Here is a 19844-nt window from a genome sequence, read left to right as displayed (position 1 = left end):
TCTGACCACTTCTGCCACACGATGAAATGCATGCGCCACACAAGTAAAATGAGTCAATTTAGGATATACAACAGATAATGCTTGTCCAGCTTTGACCATATAAGGGGCAGCATCGCTAATAAAGAATAACACATTATCGTACATAATAAATACCCTTTGGCCACAGGATACCCATAGCTTCGTTGAACAGTTTAACTATAGTTTTGTTATTGCACTTTTCTAGAACATCACAATGTAAAAGAATTCGTTCAGAATATTGTTCACTTAACAAACCGATAACTACATTACCAACAAGTCTACCTTCTTTGTCGGGAGTCTCATCAATGGAAACCCAAATTGAACTATCTTTAATTTCATCTCTTATCTTCTGTATTGTCTCATCGTAGATGGATGGAGCATACGTCTTCCTAAGTGTTGACTCATCCGGGATTGTATGTTGAGTATATTTTTCAAGGAATTCCCTGAAGACCTTATTCTTTAGTTTGTAGAGAGGAATATCAGCAGAGATGAGAGAACGGCACAGGTCGATGTTAAACTCAGATCTTACATTCGATGTTGTTGGTTGTGTTAAAAACAATTGTCTCTGCTTGGAATTTAGTTGTTTGTTGGCCTGATGTTTACTAGTTGTAATGTGTTGTTGCACCAGGAACTTTTGTGTAGATGATACTGCACACTGACACAAATTACAAAATAATATTTTATTGTCAGTTGATAAACCATCTTCTTTAAATTCTGAAATGTAACTTGTTAGTTTTGATTTTAAATTGACTGAATGACGTACTTTTGGCATATTTACCGTCTTTATAGTATCATTTACAAAACTGAACCTATGTGTACTCTGACTGGCATTTAACTGTTGAGCTGCACAACTGAAGTCTGTTAAAAATTTTAAATTAAATTAATACAGTTTTGTAACTTACTTTCCCATTGTTGATAGGACTGCTAATTTTCAAATAACTCTGATGTTAAAGGGATTACTGAACATGTGTTTAAATCTCTATTGTTGAAATGTATTTTTAAAAGTTAATGGAATTTTGTTTTGTTTTATTGTTAAACCTAATATAATATGGACTGTTTTATATGAAATATGGAAAATATATGGAAATTAACGAAAATATGTACTAAACTCTAAAATATGGAAAAATATGGAAAATAAAAGTAGGATTTTTCAACCCTACACATTGTGAAACATAAAGATAATGCAAAATATAAATTATATTAGCTTTATAAGTAAATATGTATTTACATATAAATCCTTTCCCTGGTTATAACTAATCACGCATCACTTCAATTCAGACGATCTCCAGCTTAGTTTCAAGCAAGTTGACTTTATGGAAGATAATTACCTAATTACACATTCGCGGAATTTGTTAATATGTATTTGTGTTAACTGAGAAGGTCGTGGGATTGTTACTGCAGTCCAACGGTTGGTTGTACGAAAAAAATACACGAACGACCTCATAACAGAGAAACATCCATCAAGTGTTGACTGCCGTCTGAGAGAAAGAGGGGGAATGTCTCTTCCCCGGAGATTTCAGCTGTTGTTTCAGATTTGTTAGTTATCCGGTCGTATATAACATCTTCTGTGAAATTGTATTGCATTTATTAAAAATGTGTGAACAGAAGTATAAAAAGTTGTTGCATCTCGACTTCATAATGTTTATTTTGTTCACCACTGTCTTTTGGTCGCTCCTATTTGTATAGGATATAGCTGCTAGGTAGCATGCGAAAAATCTTTCGCGCGATATTACACTTCGTTGCCGTAATGCAGACCTGCACAACTGTAGCTCCTCTGGGGCCTGTTTCATAAACACAGTAATAATATTAAGTAATAGCATTACAGTCATGAAAATAATTTTATTAACCGACTAAATTCTGTTTCATAAACGTTTTGCACGAGTCATAAAATACGTACAGTAATATTATTAATTTCTTAATGAGCGCATTCTATCAGACTTTGGTTGCGAATGGTCATGCATGGTAAACGGTGGTTATAGTGTGCTTGTATCGTTTGCAGCCAGGTGATTTGAGGTTAAGGCTGACAAACATAACCTAGTTGGTCTGCACTCTACAGCTATTTATATTATCCTCTCTGTTAACAGTTGTTGAATGAAATAAGTTTTGAAGTGCTATGTTTAATAGCAACAACAGAGTAAATCGTACTATGTGTAAAAGTTTGGGAGACATTTATTTCAGATAAGATTGTAAATCATTGCAACTCGAAGTTATTGTTTGTTATTTGATTCAGTTGATTTACGAGTAAAAGAAACAATTTGATAAATCTAAAATATTGTGAACAGATATTTATCATTCCTAATTGTTCACGTCTCTGCTGTTGTAAAGTTTGCAACTCCAAAAACAGTGTATCAGTGACAGAAGCGTGTGTGTGTGTATGTAAAACTTGCACCTCGTTGTCTAAAGAAGTACCGTATGAAAATATTAAGCAGTGAAAACTTTTGATGATAATATTGGAGCAGCCTTACGGACAGTGTTAACGACAGGGTTAGTGGACCCTATAAAGCGTCTTATGCAAGATATTTCAAGTTCCGTTATAGTTCGGAATACTGCGCAAGTAGGCCTATTTACATAAAAAAGCTAAAAAAAATATTGGTGCAAGAGTAAATAAATACAAATGCAAATGCGGTGAAGTCGTTCCTAGAAAATATCGTATTTGAGTTTGAATGTGTGGATGTTGTAGAAGATTAATGTTATGACGAAATTAATAAAAATATTGAAATTGTCTTAATGGGCTTTTATTGCTGATTATGTTGTAAGTAGTATTTTCAAGAATTTACCTGACTATACAAAATATAAATATGTTCTAATTATTAGAGATTGTGATGTGGAATTGTAGATACGGTACCTATAAATCTCGTAAGTAAATTTTAGTTTATCAATAGGGATGGTTAAAGTAGTCCATATGTTTTGTAATACATCCACTTGTTGATATATGTCTGCACAAGATCTTGGCTCACCAAGATCTTCACAATGTTAATTAGTCAAGAGTACCTATGTAGATTCAGGTTGTCACAAGTATACATTGAAAAAACATTTCAATAGGTACAGCAAAAGTTAATATTACTGTATTTTGTGATGTAAATGTCCCATAGACATATATTTCTGAACAATTATTATAATTTTAAAAATGACAAGAAAGGAGGGGAAAAACGTTAAGTTCATTCATTCAAATAACATAAAAAAAATGAAAAATATATAGTAATTACTTTCTAACAGTTCTATACTGTAATTTAATTTAGGTTTGACCCTTTCCAATTGTTCCTCTTTTTCAATTAGATAAGATAGCTTTCAATTTCAGTATGGTCCATCTACATTGGCGTCTATGACAATTTGTAAGAATGGAGAGGGACTTGGTCAGTCATTCATTTTGTCTCTGATGCTTTTTAAAATGGGGAAAAGACGTGAAAATAACTTGAAGAAACAGAGTTTTTTTTTTTTTTTTTTTTTTTTGCGAAAAGTTCACGAATTGAAAGGTCAACTATTTGAGGGTTTTCACCAACAGTAACAAAAAAAAAACTCTAAGAAAGAAGCTTGGATGGAATTGCGGGATTTTGCTGTATCAATTGGCTTGGTAACGAGTGATAAAGATTATATTTATGTACGTAACGCAACATGGCCAAACATGAGAACCAGAACTGTGTTAAGTACGTAATATTTTTCTTTGTCTGCAATTGTATTTTAGTCTGTTTTAATTTAATTCCATGCATGTCTGATACACAATGATATTGTCCACCACTACCCAACCAATGCAGAGCAATTTGTAGCTGTTTCTGAGAAGTTAACGATTTATTCCTTTCTGTGGGATGTTCTAACAAGTTATCAATTCTTTGAAGGACATATCCAAATGTTTCAAAATTTAAGCGAAACCTTTCATTATTCATTATATTCGTAACTTTCTTGCATGGTTGTAGGATATTCGTTGTCTAAAATTTCTTGGACATCTGACAAACACTCCCTCTTCATCACTATTTGAGTCAGAATTATCTATTTCAAATGTTTTCACGGTTTTATCTTCAAAATCTAACCCTACATTGGCATTTAATTTTTACAAATTATTAAACTATTACTTAAAATACAGTCATGGAACAAACGTTCATATTATTAATAAATTTAATTATCTTTGCTGCTTTATGAAACACTTTAGTAATTTTATTATTTATTTTAGTAATATTATGAGCGTTTACAGTAATAAATAATATTATTAACTATTACTTTTATGAAACAGAACAGTAATAATATTACTTAATGCTATTACCATTTTAGTAATGGTATTAAATTATTACCTTTATGAAATAGGGCCCTGAGCGACTGCTTGCAGGGTTGCCAGATTGGTATAACTAAAAGTAGCGAAAGCTCGCTGGAAAAGTAGCCAAAATTCAGAAAAAGTAGCCCAATATAAATGGCAAATTTATATTTCGCGTATTATATATGTTTAATTGAATCGGAATGGTTTTTTTTAAGTCTCCTTTATGGGCACTAATTTGAACTTTATAAACTTTACAATCTGCTTTATTGCTGTCGTCTTTCACATCCCGAAACCAGTTTGAGAATGAAGTATCATTTAACCATTGGCTATTAAACGTTTTGGTATACTTCTCCCACTTTCCCATTTTCAGCATTACAGAACGAAATAATAAATATTTCCATTTTCATATAATCATAAAACAAAATATGTATGAAAAGTTATTCACTATCACAATTTAAAAATGTTACTGTATATCACTTCTATAACAAACACAGATCTCTTAAAATTATTTCACTATAGGACTCAGAATTGAATAATTAGCCTAGTCTACATTATAATTAGGATTAAAAAAAAGTAACAAAATTAATTCTCTAATATAATTTAAAAACTGTATCACTTTTACAAAAGATCCTAGTTCCTAATTTAAGATTATTGTAATAAACTACATCGGCATTCACAAAAATACTAACGCTTGAATTGGAGGAAAAACAGCAACTGATTATTATGAGCCTGCAGGCTGCACTTCGCCACTGCATTTCTGCTGGCACTGGTCATGGTAAAACGAGAAAATCCCCTTACACTGGATTGGTCATGTGACATGTACAATAAATATATATATTTCGCATAGGTACGTCGTTTCTCGTGTTTAAGGTGGTGGTGGAATAAAGCGAGACGTACACTGTAACAGGTTTTTTCACGGAGAGGAAGTCTGTCACTACACCTGTTATTATTAATTTTCCACAAATTCAAATCAGAAAAAATAGCCCAAAAATAGCCCCGAAAATGTTTGAGTAGCCCAAAAAGTCGCAAGTAGCCCAATGGTAAAAATCAATAGCCAATTAAAATTTTAAGTAGCCCAATTGGCTACTTGTAGCCCAATCTGGCAACCCTGACTGCATGGATGAATATATAATAGGATGCAAAACTTACTGAGTTTCCCGTAACACATACTAGAGGCGCTGTTGTAGAAATTGATCTTGCTGCCACCTGTTGGGAGGAGGGGCGTTATTACATCTAGCAGCGCACCAAGTAGCGAAAAGAGTAACTAATTACTCCATGCATTTAGCAGCGCACCTGGTGACGAAAATGTTAAACTGTGCAGAAAGTATTCCCTCCCACCCTCATCGATATTCAAAACTAACCCAATTTAAAATAAAACATTTACATTTTTATTCCTCGCAGCATCTTCTACTGAAAATTCTTACCGGAGCCAACAGGAAGATAAAAGAGAAATATTATACTGTTTCTCTATTTGATACGACTTTTCAATAACTAAAATAAATTTTGTTTTGTAGATTGCCAGTTCTCTTCCTTAATGCAGCGGTGCATATTCAAGTCCGAACGGGCTATAGCACGCTGCGGACAAATTGCTATGCGCGAGTGAGAACAGTTCCCAACCCGTGCCTCTGCCCACAATTAGGACTTGTAGATAGACATATTGATCAGGATCAATATTCTGCAGTTGAATAAATACATCAGAGGGATCCGTTACTTGAAACTTTAATTAGACCCACAAAAGAAGGTTTAAAATTTGTCTATTTGTTACAGATTACTGGATTCCGAACAACTGAATTGAATTCAACTGATCTGAACCATGCCGCTTGAAGTGCCTTGCCTACCCGTCTATCGGAAATGCTGTTGTTGCACTGTAAGAACAGGATCTATGGTTCTGGGATGGCTTTCCATGGTGAGTATGCTGTAGATAGCTATGATATTTAATGTTATTTTGGATGTTTAATTTTATTTTGAAATATAGTCAGTATAGGCCAATTTCTGTCGGATGCTTTTCCAAGTTATAAGTTAGGTTTACTATAGCATAGTTTTTATATTATAGTCCTAGGTTTATTGCATTTATTTATTTACAGCTAGAATTAAATTTACGTTTATTTTATTGCTGTCATTAGTGTAAATTTAGTACTGTAATGTATATTACATATCACTGCCACCGGGTGTATACCCAATTGTAGTGTTAATAAATACATACACACATACAATTCACTGGGGGCTAAAACAAGGAAATGCACCATCACCTTTACTTTTTAACTTCGCTCTAGAATATGGTATTAGGAAAGTTACACAACACATAACTGCACGCATTGTATTGTTCACCTGACATAATTAGGAACATTAAATCCAAACGTTTGAGATGGGGAATTCAATTCAATTCAATTAGCCATTAAACATACAGTAATAGGCTTCGTCACAATACAGAAGGGGGGAAAAAACATACATTTGAAAATACACATATAATTGAAAACAGTAAAGTTTAATTAGAATGAAAACACAAAACATTATGAAACTCTAAAAATTAATGAAAACACTTCACTCTTAATGTAATAATTGCAACTAAATGTAAATAACTTTATTTATTAAAAACAATTTCGTATGAATTCATGTTAAGAAAATCATCTACAGAATAGAAAGGATTAATTAAAAGCCAATTATAAAATCTAGTTTTGAAACTATTGGTTGGTAACTTGTAATATTGACTGGGAAGCTTATTATATAATTTCATCCCCATGACAGAAAAATTTGTACTAGTTTTATGTAATCTACAGTATGGAATATTAATTTGTTCACCATTTCTAATTTCATGATCATGTATATTGGCTACTAATGAGTAATTGTCTATATTTTGTCGAGTGTAAAAGACTAGGTCGTATATATATATATATATATATATATATATATATATATATATATATATATATATATATATATGACAGTTAATATCTCTGATTGTTTGAAAAGAGGTCGACAATGTTCAAGATAGTTTGACTGACACAGAATTCTAGTGGCTTTCTTTTGCAAAATCAAGACACTCCCAATTTTGCTACCATTTCCCAAGGCATGTAGCACGTAGGGGCGAATCCAGAAATGCATAACTTACAGAATGTTAGATTGGAGGCCGAAGGGGGAAAAAGACCTTTGGGGAGACCGAGACGTAGAAGGGAGGATACTATTAAAATGAATTTGAGGGATATGGGATATGATAGAGACTGGATTAATCTTGCACAGGATATGACCGATGGCGGGCTTATGTGAGGGCGGCAATGAACCTCCAGTTTCCGTAAAAGCCTAAGTAAGTAAACTAGTGCTGCCATATACCAGGTAACAGGATACCTACGCACTTAAAGTTGAAGATAAGTTTTGTTCTGTATTATTAATCGAAAATTCCATAACAATTTATTGAGAAATTGTGTGAACATTTATTGAGAAATTATAAACGGGCACGTACTAATTAAACTAACCTAGAAAAATATAAAGAGAGGAAATGAGCGTGAATGTATAAACGAGAGAGAGGAAGACTCACGCTTGTAGAATCTCATCCGTCATTTTTTTTTTTTCGTATTCTGACCACATGAATTGTGTATCCGTTTCCTTGGCTACAAGAATCTACCTCAGCTTTATACCACCAACGGATGATGATTATTCATTTGTTTTAGTGCGAAACATTTTCTGCAGACGGAAGGAAATTAATGTGGAAAGGCATTTTTTCTACGAAAATGCGGAATGATAGGTTTCCTGGCAACAGGACTGACATTGGAAGTAAGATTTCCGCTCATTAAAGTCTTCTCTTCTAAATGAAACATGAAACTCTTCACGTTAATATGAAGGACTGAGAATTACACTCAGCGACAAAAAAAAAAAAAAAAAAAAAAAAAAAAAAAAAAAAAACGGACACTTCTATATTTGCTTGTATTTTGTTGCCAATTATTTCAAAATGAAACAAAACCCATTTAAACAAAATAATGTTTCATTTAGCACCTTATACGACAACATTTGAAAAAAAAAATTCTCTGATGAGAAAATTTACAAAAAATTACAACGGGCGTATAACTATGGCATCATTTGGTCTAACTGTTTTTTCTGGTGCCTTAAACATTAAAAACTCTTTTTAGTAACGGGTATTACCCCCTCTGGCTTGAATAACTGCATCCATACGTCTTGGCATGCTCTCAATTTGGTTAGCAATGTCTTCTTGAGGAATAAGTTCCCATTCTTCGCCAAGTGCTCGCCTCAACTCTTGTAACGATTCTGGTCTCGGTCGTCTATTCTTAACACGCCGTCCCAGCATGTCCCACACGTGTTCAATTGGGTTCATGTCTGGACTCCTTGCTGGCCATGGATTCCCACTTCTTGGAAATAATCTCCGACCGCATGGGCAATATGCGGCCGTGCATTATCATGCATTAAAACAAAATTATCGCCTACAAATTGGCCAAATGGCACAACATGATCAGCCAAACATTCATTTATATACCTATCAGCTGTTAGTCTTCCATTTTCAACAAAAACCAACTCTGTACGAGCATCCGTACACACTCCTGCCCAAACCATCACTCCACCACCTCCGTACGGCACATTTTCGGAAATGCAACACTGTGAAAATCGTTCTCCCCTCCTTCTCCAAATTCTTTCACGTCCATCAGGTGAGCACAGATTGAAACGGGACTCATCGGTGAACAGAACACAGCTCCACTTCCATTTCTCCAATCCCTGTGATCATTTGCAAAACGCAGTTGTTCAACTCGATGCATCCTGAGAAGTTTGGAACCAGTTGCAGGTCTACTTGATATCAGTCCACTTGCTTTCAACCTCCTTCTAACTGTTTTGGCCGAAATTGGGCGTCCATGCATGTTAACAAATTGCTGGGCTCACTAGTAGCTGGCAGGTTGCGCTCCCTAAGAACTCTCAACACCATATACCTGTCTTCATTTGGATTTGTAGCTCTTGGACGACCCGAACCTGGTCTTCTGGTATATTCTAGGATCGTTCTATACCGTTTTATGGCATCATGGGTTGTGCTTCTAGCCATATTCATAACATTTGCAATGTAACGTACGCTGCATCCATCATCGTAAAGGGCTACAGCTCGAGCCACATCTTCAGGTCGCATCTTGTTTTAAGACAAACGTTACAACCCCACTTAAACTCAGAAAATGTAAAAATAAAGAAATAACGAATGATAACTATAATGAAGCACAAAATGGTTGAGACAAAATTGTTATAGCTGAGACTCCGAAAGCAAAATTGGAATATTTGGTTGTAATGGCTTGTTTATAAAACAAAAAACAATCAACAATGTATACACGTCTCCATAACAACAGATGGCTACCATAATATTGTATGAGAAGATAATGTTTTGCAAAATACCAGCAAATATTAGTGTGTCCGCTTTTTTGTCCCTGAGTGTAAAATAGATTCTCCACAAACGACCCGTAAATTCGTCTTCCTTCAAAACCCGTAATTCAGAATGACTTAAATATTGAAACGTTAAGCATACAAAAGGTCGTTCAAACCGAATAGCTGTTTATATGTACCAACAATGGTTTCCTGGTACTGTTGTGGCAACAAACCTGAAGACGTAGATGGAAATGTGTTTTTACGTTTTTAATTTTTTTTTTTAAATTCTAAGTAATGAAATAATTAATTACATTTAATTATTATATTTTCGTAGAAAAAAATAACCTAGACCTATAACACACTTGCTGGAAGAGCTGTTGCAAAACTCGTATGATTTTGATACTCGTTATGCAATGAAGCCCTTCTCGCACTATTATTGCAGTATACTATTTTCTGTGCTTATATTATAAAGTAAAAATGAGTCAAAATAAGTAGCTACCTTAAAGGATAATAGGCCTATGAGAACCGTCGTTAATAGTAATATGCGTTACAAGAGCGGTATGTTGATGTTTTCATGTTCGAGGAAAAGATTGAAAAAGCGAAACGTAGTTGAGCTTTTTTAATTTCCGAGAACATGAAAACAAACATACCGCTCGTGTATCGTACAATATTTTGTGCGAAGATCGTTTATTATATACCTGAAAGAGGAATTTCTAATTAGTTGCAATGAAATCTCCATCTTGGTTTCTGGTCAATGACGGCAACTTTTAAAAACTAAAATATCTATCTTCAACATTGTTGCTATAAAATGTTTTCTGTGTTTACTATATTCCAGCAGGCCGTGATATACGTCTGTCTTTTTTTCCCCCCAGTCTATAAATGCGAACTTAAAACAAACGGTAAGGTTGTGTAATGATTTATTTTTCATTTTAATATTTTAACAATATTATTTATATAACATATTGCAGTAATAACATCGGCATCTGGAATCTTGTTGATTTTTTCACGGCTTCCTTAATGTTACTTGTATCAGGAATGCAATAAGTTTCGTGGAGTACCAGACTTTACTTAATTTTTGCAAATATTTAAAAACAATAATTAACATTGCAATTTAGGTGAAATTGCAGTGGTAAGTTTCCAATTTATAATTATTACTATGTTAAACGTCTCTAAAAATAATATGTTAAAAACCTAAAGCAGTAAAATGAATATGGCGCTTAAGCGGTAAGAAGAGGGAAATTGTTATGTGTGTTACGTTGGGAATACTGAATGTGGTATTTCACACTTACCGCGTATTGGTTTTGTGCGGAAAGCAAGCAAATACGCACGATCTCGCACAAAAGAATATACGCTATATGACTTTTCTCATTCGATTTCTTGCCTATTTCCACATTTCCATTATAATAGAATATATTGTGAATAATAATAATAATAATAATAATAATAATAATAATAATAATAATCCCAATCAGTTTATTTCAATCCACTCTGTCAAAAGCCTTTTCTAGGTCCACAAATACTATATACACTTCTTTATTCTTCTCTAGGTATCTTTCGCAGATTGTTCGTAGCAGTCCAATTGCATCTCTCGTACTTTTTCCCTTCGTGAAGCCAAACTGCTCTTCTTCCAACTGTTCTTCCATCTTAGAATACAAACGTCGATTCAGTACTCGGAGAAGAATTTTCGTCGAGTATATCAGTCTGATAGTCCTGAACTCGTTACATTTCTCGGCATTATTTTTCTTCGGTATTGAAAGCAACTCTCTCCGTAAAATCTTCAGGCCAGTCGCCTTCCTCATATATTTCTTTGCATAATGATAGAATTTCCTGGTCTTCACCCAGACATTTCACTAATTCAATGGGGCTTCCATCCACTCCTGTTGCTTTCCCATTCTTCATTTTCCTAAGCGCTAGTTCGACTTCTCTTAAAATAGAAAATCATTTTTCTTCTTCTGATACGGCTGCTTCATCTTCTATAGCAAAGTCATCTGTACCATTGTCTGGCTCATATAACTCTTCTACATATTCCGTTCATCTGTTCCGTATTCCTGGTTTGTCTGTTATTTCATTTCAGATTTCGTCCTCTATCAACCGCATGGATTTGCTTTTCTTATTTGTGAAGTCCAAGCATTTTACTTCGCGGTACCTACGTTAAATCATATCTTTCTTTTCTCTCTAGATCCTCTATTTCTTTACATTTCTCTTTAATATAGTCTTCCTTCGCCTTATCATTTTCTCTTCTTAGTTCATTGTTAAGTTTCCTGTAGTTTTGTACCTTTTTCAATGTTGATGTTTTTTGATTTTCCCCTTTCCTCTATCTTCAACATTTTCCCCGTGACCCAAGATTTCTTAATTCTCACACCTTCTAATGCAGCGGCTTTCTCTTGAAATTTGCTTCAAATTTTCTTCTTCCCTCTCCATTCTTCAGTTTTCCATGTACAATTTCGTCAGCTGCCTTCCTCTTATCTTCTTCATACGAATATCTACATCGCCTATCAGCAGGACATGATCTGAGTTAAAGTCTGCTGCTGGTAAAGTCTTCACATTTTTAAGCAATTTCAGAATCTTTCCTGTATCAGTATGTAGTCTATCTGGGGCCAGTTTCTCAAAAATACTAGTTTAGTAGATCACCAGTTACTAGTTACCAGAATATATTTCACCAGTTCTAGTAGATTCTGTTTCTCAAACTATTTCACCAATCTAGTAACTTCTGACAATTTTTCACTAGTCACATGATCTCTTTCATTAGTCAGCTGATTGAGTTCATTTGTTTATAGCCATTGGTAGGTATTGTTATTTGAGGTTAGGAGGCTAAGTTGTTTGTATTTTGGTTCTTACTTCTCTCTTCTCTTGAAATTCCATCAATTGAAAGCAAATTAACTATATTCAATATGATTAATGACTCGAAGGATATATCATTCGGTGCGTTTTCAAGCATAATAACAAAAATGATAAAGTAAACGAATGGACAAAAAAATTTGTAATATGTGAGGCTATGGAACTGATACTTCAGAACAAAGATTATGCATACGTTAGGGACACTTACTGGCCCAACATTAAGAAAGCAACTTTGACGAGTACCAATTCAAGTTCACAGTATCATAATATGAACACATTATGTAGCTAGTGGGTCTACTGGCGACATGGATGCCACTTATGACTTGAAAAATTAGCTAATTTTTTTTTCTTTCCCCAGTTTTACGTTTGATCTATTCATAAATTAGTGTCGTTTTGTATTTAATTTGTAGGCTGAAGTTGACAATGTCAGAAGAACTGGCAGTGGAGGAAAGCCAGCAAAAATTACTGCAGTTGATGAATTGGTATCAGATTATTAGGAAAAAAATTCTGCATGTGTTGCTGGTCTAGGGCAGAAAAACCAGATGGCATTGGAAAATAATCAACATCCCGATTTGTAGAGCAATTTGTATTTGAAGCTTTGCTGATAATGCATGACTTCTATTTGTTTGTCTTGTTATGGCAGGTCCCACTATATTTAACAACTCTCTAAGCTTTTCAGCACTTAATTTAAACCGTTCATTATATTTAAACAATGCTCCCGTAAAGGAATAATAATTGTTCTTTCTCGATATAGTTTTAGCTCTTCTCACAACAACTTCTTCACCACTTCAATCGGAATCACTAAACCACATATATTAAAAAAATAACTACAATATTTTGTTTTGATTATCTGAGAAAGATTGCCACTGGTAACTGATAATATAGAAATCACCAGTCTTTAGAGTCTTGTAGGAATATTCCTGTTGAATACTAGTATAATCAACTAGATTAGCATTTTGAGAAACAGAATCACTTATGAACTGGTGAAATCGACCAATATTACTAGTCTGTGAACTGGTAACTACTACTTTACCCTTGTAGTTTCTAGAAACACAGACTTGTAAAATAAACTAATATTACTACTGTACAGACTAGTATTACTAGTCCGTAAGTTTTGAGAAACAGGCCCCTGGTATCTGCTTTCGTCCCTTGGGCATGTCCATGTGTATCTTCTTTGTTTATGTTGTTGGAATAATGCATTTCCAACAATCATTGCATTTCTTTTACAGAAATTTACCAAAGATTATCCTCTGTCATTTCTTCTTCCCAATTCATATTTTCCAACTGTCCTTTCCTCTTGTCCTCCTACAACTGCGTTTCGTCACTCACTAGCAGGGTTGCCAGATAAAGGAATCGAAACTGTCGTACTAACTTATGAAAATTGTCATACTTCAGCATAAAATTGTCGTACATTTCGCAAATTCCTAATATACAGTGAAACCTGTTCAAGACGGAAGTGACATGGTCCTAATTTTTTTTCCATTGTGGACAGGTTTCCGTGTTATTCAGGTGTGAAGTTAAAATGGAATATTTTATCATTCGTATAGATGAAAAAATAATGGCACGCCGCAAATTGTAGGAATTACAAAATATTCTGTTTAACACTACTGACATTAAATCAGCTTCCTGTCACTTATTTAATTGGTGAATGATCTTGATGAAAATCTCATTTCGTGTATAAATTGTATCTTAACTCACTCATTAAACACTATAAAGTTTATTAATTACACTAAATTTAGTATCTAACACTATAATATAATTCTCTACTGTATATCACAGCACATTATTTAATTGGACTAGGAGTCTAGAAGCTTTGAATTCTGGATTATTTAATTTTTTGCCAGTTCAAGGGTTTTCTTTGCAAAATAGGTCCAGAAATTTGTGTGATCTTTGAAAGGGAAAGAACAATCCACTCCCTCAACAGTTCATTTATTTCTATGTAACCAGTTGTTTTCTCTTTCCTTTTATGTCACCATTATTGACCGCAAGCCACTTGTTCATGGTACGGCCTTTATTTTTGAAAGTGTTAAGTTGCACCTGAGTTTTCCATTCATAAATTTCAATATTATTTTCCATACTCTTCGTTTCTCATTTTCCTCGATAACTTTTATTTAATCAATTAATGATAGTGCAACATTTTACGCAACTTTTTTTTTATCACGAAATCACTACTACACTTGCGTTCTACCCAGCTACGACAGTATACAGGAGTGAAGCATTGAACATCTTTGAAGGGACTCGTCTGCCTAGTCAACAGGGTAATAAAATTTATGACCACCAGGCCAACACACCCTCGCACCCTCAAAAATTGTACAAAGAAAACTTGTTTTTATCTCAGTGACCTACTAATATTTCGTACATTCCTTGAAAGCACATACTGTTTCAAAATATTGTGACAGCGACGTGAGATTCGAACTCACGACCAGCGTCCCGCAAGAAAGCAGATCGCGCGGAGCACGGAGGAATGGCGCGCGGCGAAGAGGGGAAAGGGCCAACACGGCGAGAGAGTGGAGCGAGAGTGCGCGCGCATCTGGTGCTGGTAGAGAGGAGAGGGCTCTGGCTTTTTCTGGAGTGCCATCTCTAGAGACGCGAGGAACCTTCGAGGCTACGTCGCTGTGGTTATAAATTACGGACGCGAAGGAACGACAGCAGTTTTCAGTTGATTAGTCAGCCAGTCAGTGAGAAAGCCAGAGCAAGCAAGCCAGTCTTGTGTACCGGAGTTCGACTCGAGTGTGCGTCCGCAACTGTATCAGCATCCGAAGGCCTGAGTTCGAGTGCAGTGGACCGCAGTTGGAGGGACCTGAGTTCGAGTGCAGTGGACCGCAGTTGGAGGGACCTGAGTTCGAGTACAGTGAACTGTCTCTGAAGGTCTGTGGTTCCAGATACTGTGAGCTCGAGTGACTGAGCTAGAAGAACTGTGAACTGAGAACTGATAGTTCTGATTTGTAAATAGTGCTTTGTAAATATTAGTTAAGATTAACAGTTCATTGTTGTTCGTAATAATCCAAGTAAATTGTCATTGCCGTCAGTGGAGTGCTATAAAGAATACTGTGTTGAGTGAAAATTCTATTGTTGACGAGAGCGTTTAAGATGAATTGTAGAAAGGAATCATTGTTGTGACGAATAAATTACATTGTTGTTACTAATAAAATTCACAATATAGTTTACATTAAAGTAGTGTGTCCAAAATATTATTTCCGTTTTGAACAGTAGCAGACAGTGTCCGTTTCCGCGTTGGACAGTTTCCGTTTTATTCAGGAAAAAATACACATAATACATATGAATTTCGCCGGGACCAGTAAATTGTTCCGAAATAGACAGGATTCCGGATTATTCAGGTTCCGATTTGAACAGGTTTCACTGTATTTCTAGTTCACCGCTGTGTAATAATGGTTAACACGTGTGACTGTGAAACGAGCGGGCAGGAGTTCAAATCTTGGTTGAGACGAGTTATCTGGTTGAGATTGTTTACGGCTTTCCCTGAATCCATTAAGAGCAAATGATGGGTAACTTTCGGCGCTGGAGTCATTTCGCTTGCATATCACCTTCATGTCATTACGCAGTTGATGAAGAATCGCAAAATAAATAAATATACATACATACATACATACATACATACATACATACATACATACACACTGTATAATATATGTCTACCAGTAAATTTTAGTTCCAATTAAAAATACTACTAATTATTGTTCCATCCACAATGACATTCAACATTGAAACAAATCACCATCCATTTCTTCATCATCAACACTGTCATCGCAGTAAGGCGCAGGGTTGCCAGATAAAGGAAACAAAATCGTCGTACCAACTCATGAAAATTGTCGTACTTCAACATAAAATTGTCGTACATTTCTCACTTCGCCGTAGATTATTAGTTAACCGGGGTTCAAATCCTGATTGGGACAAGTTAACTGGTTATGGCGAAGTGCATCAACATTGATTAAAAACGCAGTAATCATAGATTACGAAACGACGGTTAAACAGTAGCCGTGGTTAAAATGTAATTTATGTGCACCATTCATAATCACCGATTACTAAAACATGGCTAGCTGACACCTCATTTAACCAGAGTAAAGTCTATGATGGTACATTGTTTCTACAAAATGACCAAAGGAAAGCATCCATACCGCTGCAAAGATAATAGTCAACGTCTAAAAACGACTGCGCTCACTATGTTCTACGTCGAAATGAACGTAACCTACATTTTCGCGTTGCATTTGTTTGCCTGTGGGCGCTGTTATATTTGTGAGTTCCATTTCTTCAGTAGCCTACTGTTAGGTTAAAATCGTACAAAATGGAAAATTGAATCCAAAAATGATTCTATCCCAATGTTAGGTTGAAGTATCGATAGACTTAATTACTAGATTTAAATGTATAATATAAAAAAGATGGAATATCCATAAAGGAAAAGGATGTAGAAGATTGGTAGGAATGTGTGTACGATCTTGGACCCCATTTACACAGGGAATTGTGCATTATCCTAAGATCCATCCATAACCTCTCTTTGTTCAGCCAGTGACATAGAGAAAGAGATACCGGTATTCGAGTATTCCCTCTTAACCCATTTGATCCCAAGACACTTTCAATGATTGGAATATAAATATTTCAGAATTGATATTAATCCATTTATGCCCAAATTATTTTTTATTAAAAATGGTGTTTCTTATATATTTCTACTTATTGACACATAAGAAACAAAATAAGATGATTATTGGTCCTCTCAAATCATTTACGCCGTAAATAATGCATGTTCCCATTTGGGAACAGTCGGAGTAAAGGGATTAAAGTACAGAAAATAACAGTTACATAGAATCGTAATATAAGCAGCCGATCCGTAGGAGAAATATGATTGTTCTTGTGTTATTTCAAGGAATCCATTTGTAGATTTTGATAAACAAAATCCCTTCTGAAATTTTCTGTCACCTAATTCCTCGTAAGAATTCTCTCTTTCCACTAAAGAAACTTCACGCTCACGCTCTATCCATGTAATTCAAGTACTGCACAATAATAATCGTCTTCGAAATAATCACCTGTGGTTCTGGCCGCCATTTTGCTTTACTTGCTCTACTAATCGCTGGTTATGTCCTTTAACCGCTCATATTTGGCCGGTTAGAGATTATTGTGGTTAACCTCCTATTTAAGTTGTAACCGAGGTCGATCCACCGTAAAAATGCTTAATCAGGGGTTAGGTGACAATTTTAACCGGTGGTTACACTAACCGACGTTGATGCACGTGGGCATAAAGTATTTTATGGGATTTTCTCTCAACCATTAAGAGAAAATGCGGAGTAACTTCGGCCCTGGACCGTGGATTTATTTCGCTGGCTTTACCATATTAATCTCAATCAGACGCTAGATAACTATCGCAGTTGATAAGCGTCGTAAAATCATATAATTCTATCACAAAATTTCAGTCTCAGTAAAGAATACTACTAATAATTATATATTGTTCACATCCATAATGACATTCGACATTCAAACAAATCACCACCAATTTCTTCATCATCAAAAATGCCGTCGCCGTAAAGCGTACACGATGACGTTGTTCAGAAACAACATTGTTATATTTTAATCAGAAGAAATTTGATCTTTGTCATTTAGTAACAATCAATACGACAGCTGATAATTATATAAAATTAATTCACTACAGTCGATTCAAAACCGACACTGCTATAATGTCACGCGTTTAGACTTCTTAATCCTATTGCGGTACTATTTCATTCATAAAATACTTCCTTTATCGAACATACAAGGGAAGTTAATTTAAATTGGTATTATTTTGGTATACATGAAACCTGGAGCTCAAGATGACAAATTATGACTTGAATGACAAGCGTAGTCACCAAATCGATTTTCAAAGTATTTTCCCCACTCCTAAAATATGTTCCTTTTATATTAGTGAAGGACATAATATTGAATGAAGAAAGCTTGTCTAAAAAGGACGAATTAAACATTAATTTTATTTTAATTATATACCAATATTATAAGTTCCAAAATAATTTGCTTGCGTGAGCTTTCTGCTTTCTTCATTTCTTGCTTAAATAAGAGGCAAATTTGATAATAATTGCGGCCGGTGGCCTTGCGAGCTATAACTCATAATAATTTTGTATCCAGCGAAATAGTCGTACAAAATTGCATACGACATGGAGTGCGGTCGTACCTCGTACAATTAGTCAAAATAGTCGTACATATGGCAACCCTGGTAAGGCGTGCATGATGACGCTTGGTTAGAAACAACTTTGTTATATTTAAAGTCAGCAGAAATTTGATCTTTAGCCGGCGCGACGGCTGAAAATTATATCAAATTAATCCATCTACAGTGGACTCAAACCCCATACCTCTATAATGTCGGCGCGTTTAGACTTCTAGGGCCGTATTCATAGACATTTTTAGCGCGGGCTTTCGGTGTATTATCAGCGTTTTTCGTATTCATAAACCAGTGTTAGCGATAGGATATGATTTGAATTCTGTACTATACTGTTTTCGCTGTAAGAAAAATCCTAATGTAAACACAAGCACGTTGCTGTCATCCGTGATTGGCTCCCAGGGGAAACACTCACATGACGCAGGAGAATATAGTTCGTATTTGGAAACCATAATCTTGTATTATTTGAAAATAAAAAATTGAATTCTAGTTGTTAAATACGATGAAACATATAACTTCACTCATATGTAAAACGCTATCTAGAAGAAAAGCTACTTTTATATTTTGTTATGTACTATGAACGCGGATGAATACCAACAGTAATACTGAGGTAGTCTGTTCTTGTAACAAGCTGGCGTTACTTGAGCTCGTAGATGTTCACGTAAGCACGTGGTACTGAAGTATGGCTCCTGAATCCTCGGTGTGTGTGGTTATTAAACATATGAGTGGAAACTCTCTCAAAAGCGGAGAAAAACAAATAGTCTTAAATGCATATAATAAGTTAAATGAGTTTTAATTACAATAATTATAAAGTAAAAGTTTCCTAAGCAAACGGATGCACAGTAGTGAGGTTAGGTCTACTTGACGAGTAACGGGAAATGTTTAACTTGAAGCAGAATGTACAACAGTAGGCGGGAACACGTACTGAGAATCTATGGCGCCAAACAATGGCCAATGAAGCCTCACTTCAGTCACGTGCTATTGTTTACATTAGGATTTTTCTTACAGCGAAAAGATTATAGTAACCAGTGGATAGCCGGAGCTAGCTTAGTACGCTCGTAGCGCGTGCTGCGAAATGTCTATGAATAGCACCCCTAAATGTTACTGCGGTATTATTTAATTGATAAAAGATTTCCTTTATGGAACAAACAAGGAAGTTAATAAAATTAAACTCGTATTATTTTGATATAACTGCGCCGTCTACGTGAAACCTAGAGCTCAAGATGACAAATTATGACTTTC

At 35.0% G+C, this 19844-nt stretch overlaps 1 protein-coding gene across 1 annotated transcript in view; it reads left to right on the top strand.

The window, feature by feature from the left end:
- The window catches only part of LOC138709436 (uncharacterized), a 111501-nt gene that overhangs the window by 41917 nt on the left and 49740 nt on the right, over positions 1-19844 (top strand). Inside the window, exon 2 of the mRNA XM_069840198.1 lies at positions 6032-6170. Within this exon, the coding sequence (XP_069696299.1) occupies positions 6078-6170 (93 nt within the window). The 5' untranslated portion in view covers positions 6032-6077. The remainder of the gene's footprint in view (positions 1-6031; positions 6171-19844) is intronic.

This window comes from Periplaneta americana, chromosome 11, assembly GCF_040183065.1.
Source record: "Periplaneta americana isolate PAMFEO1 chromosome 11, P.americana_PAMFEO1_priV1, whole genome shotgun sequence".
Lineage (NCBI taxonomy): Eukaryota > Metazoa > Arthropoda > Insecta > Blattodea > Blattidae > Periplaneta > Periplaneta americana.
This window is presented reverse-complemented; position numbering and strand designations above follow the sequence as displayed.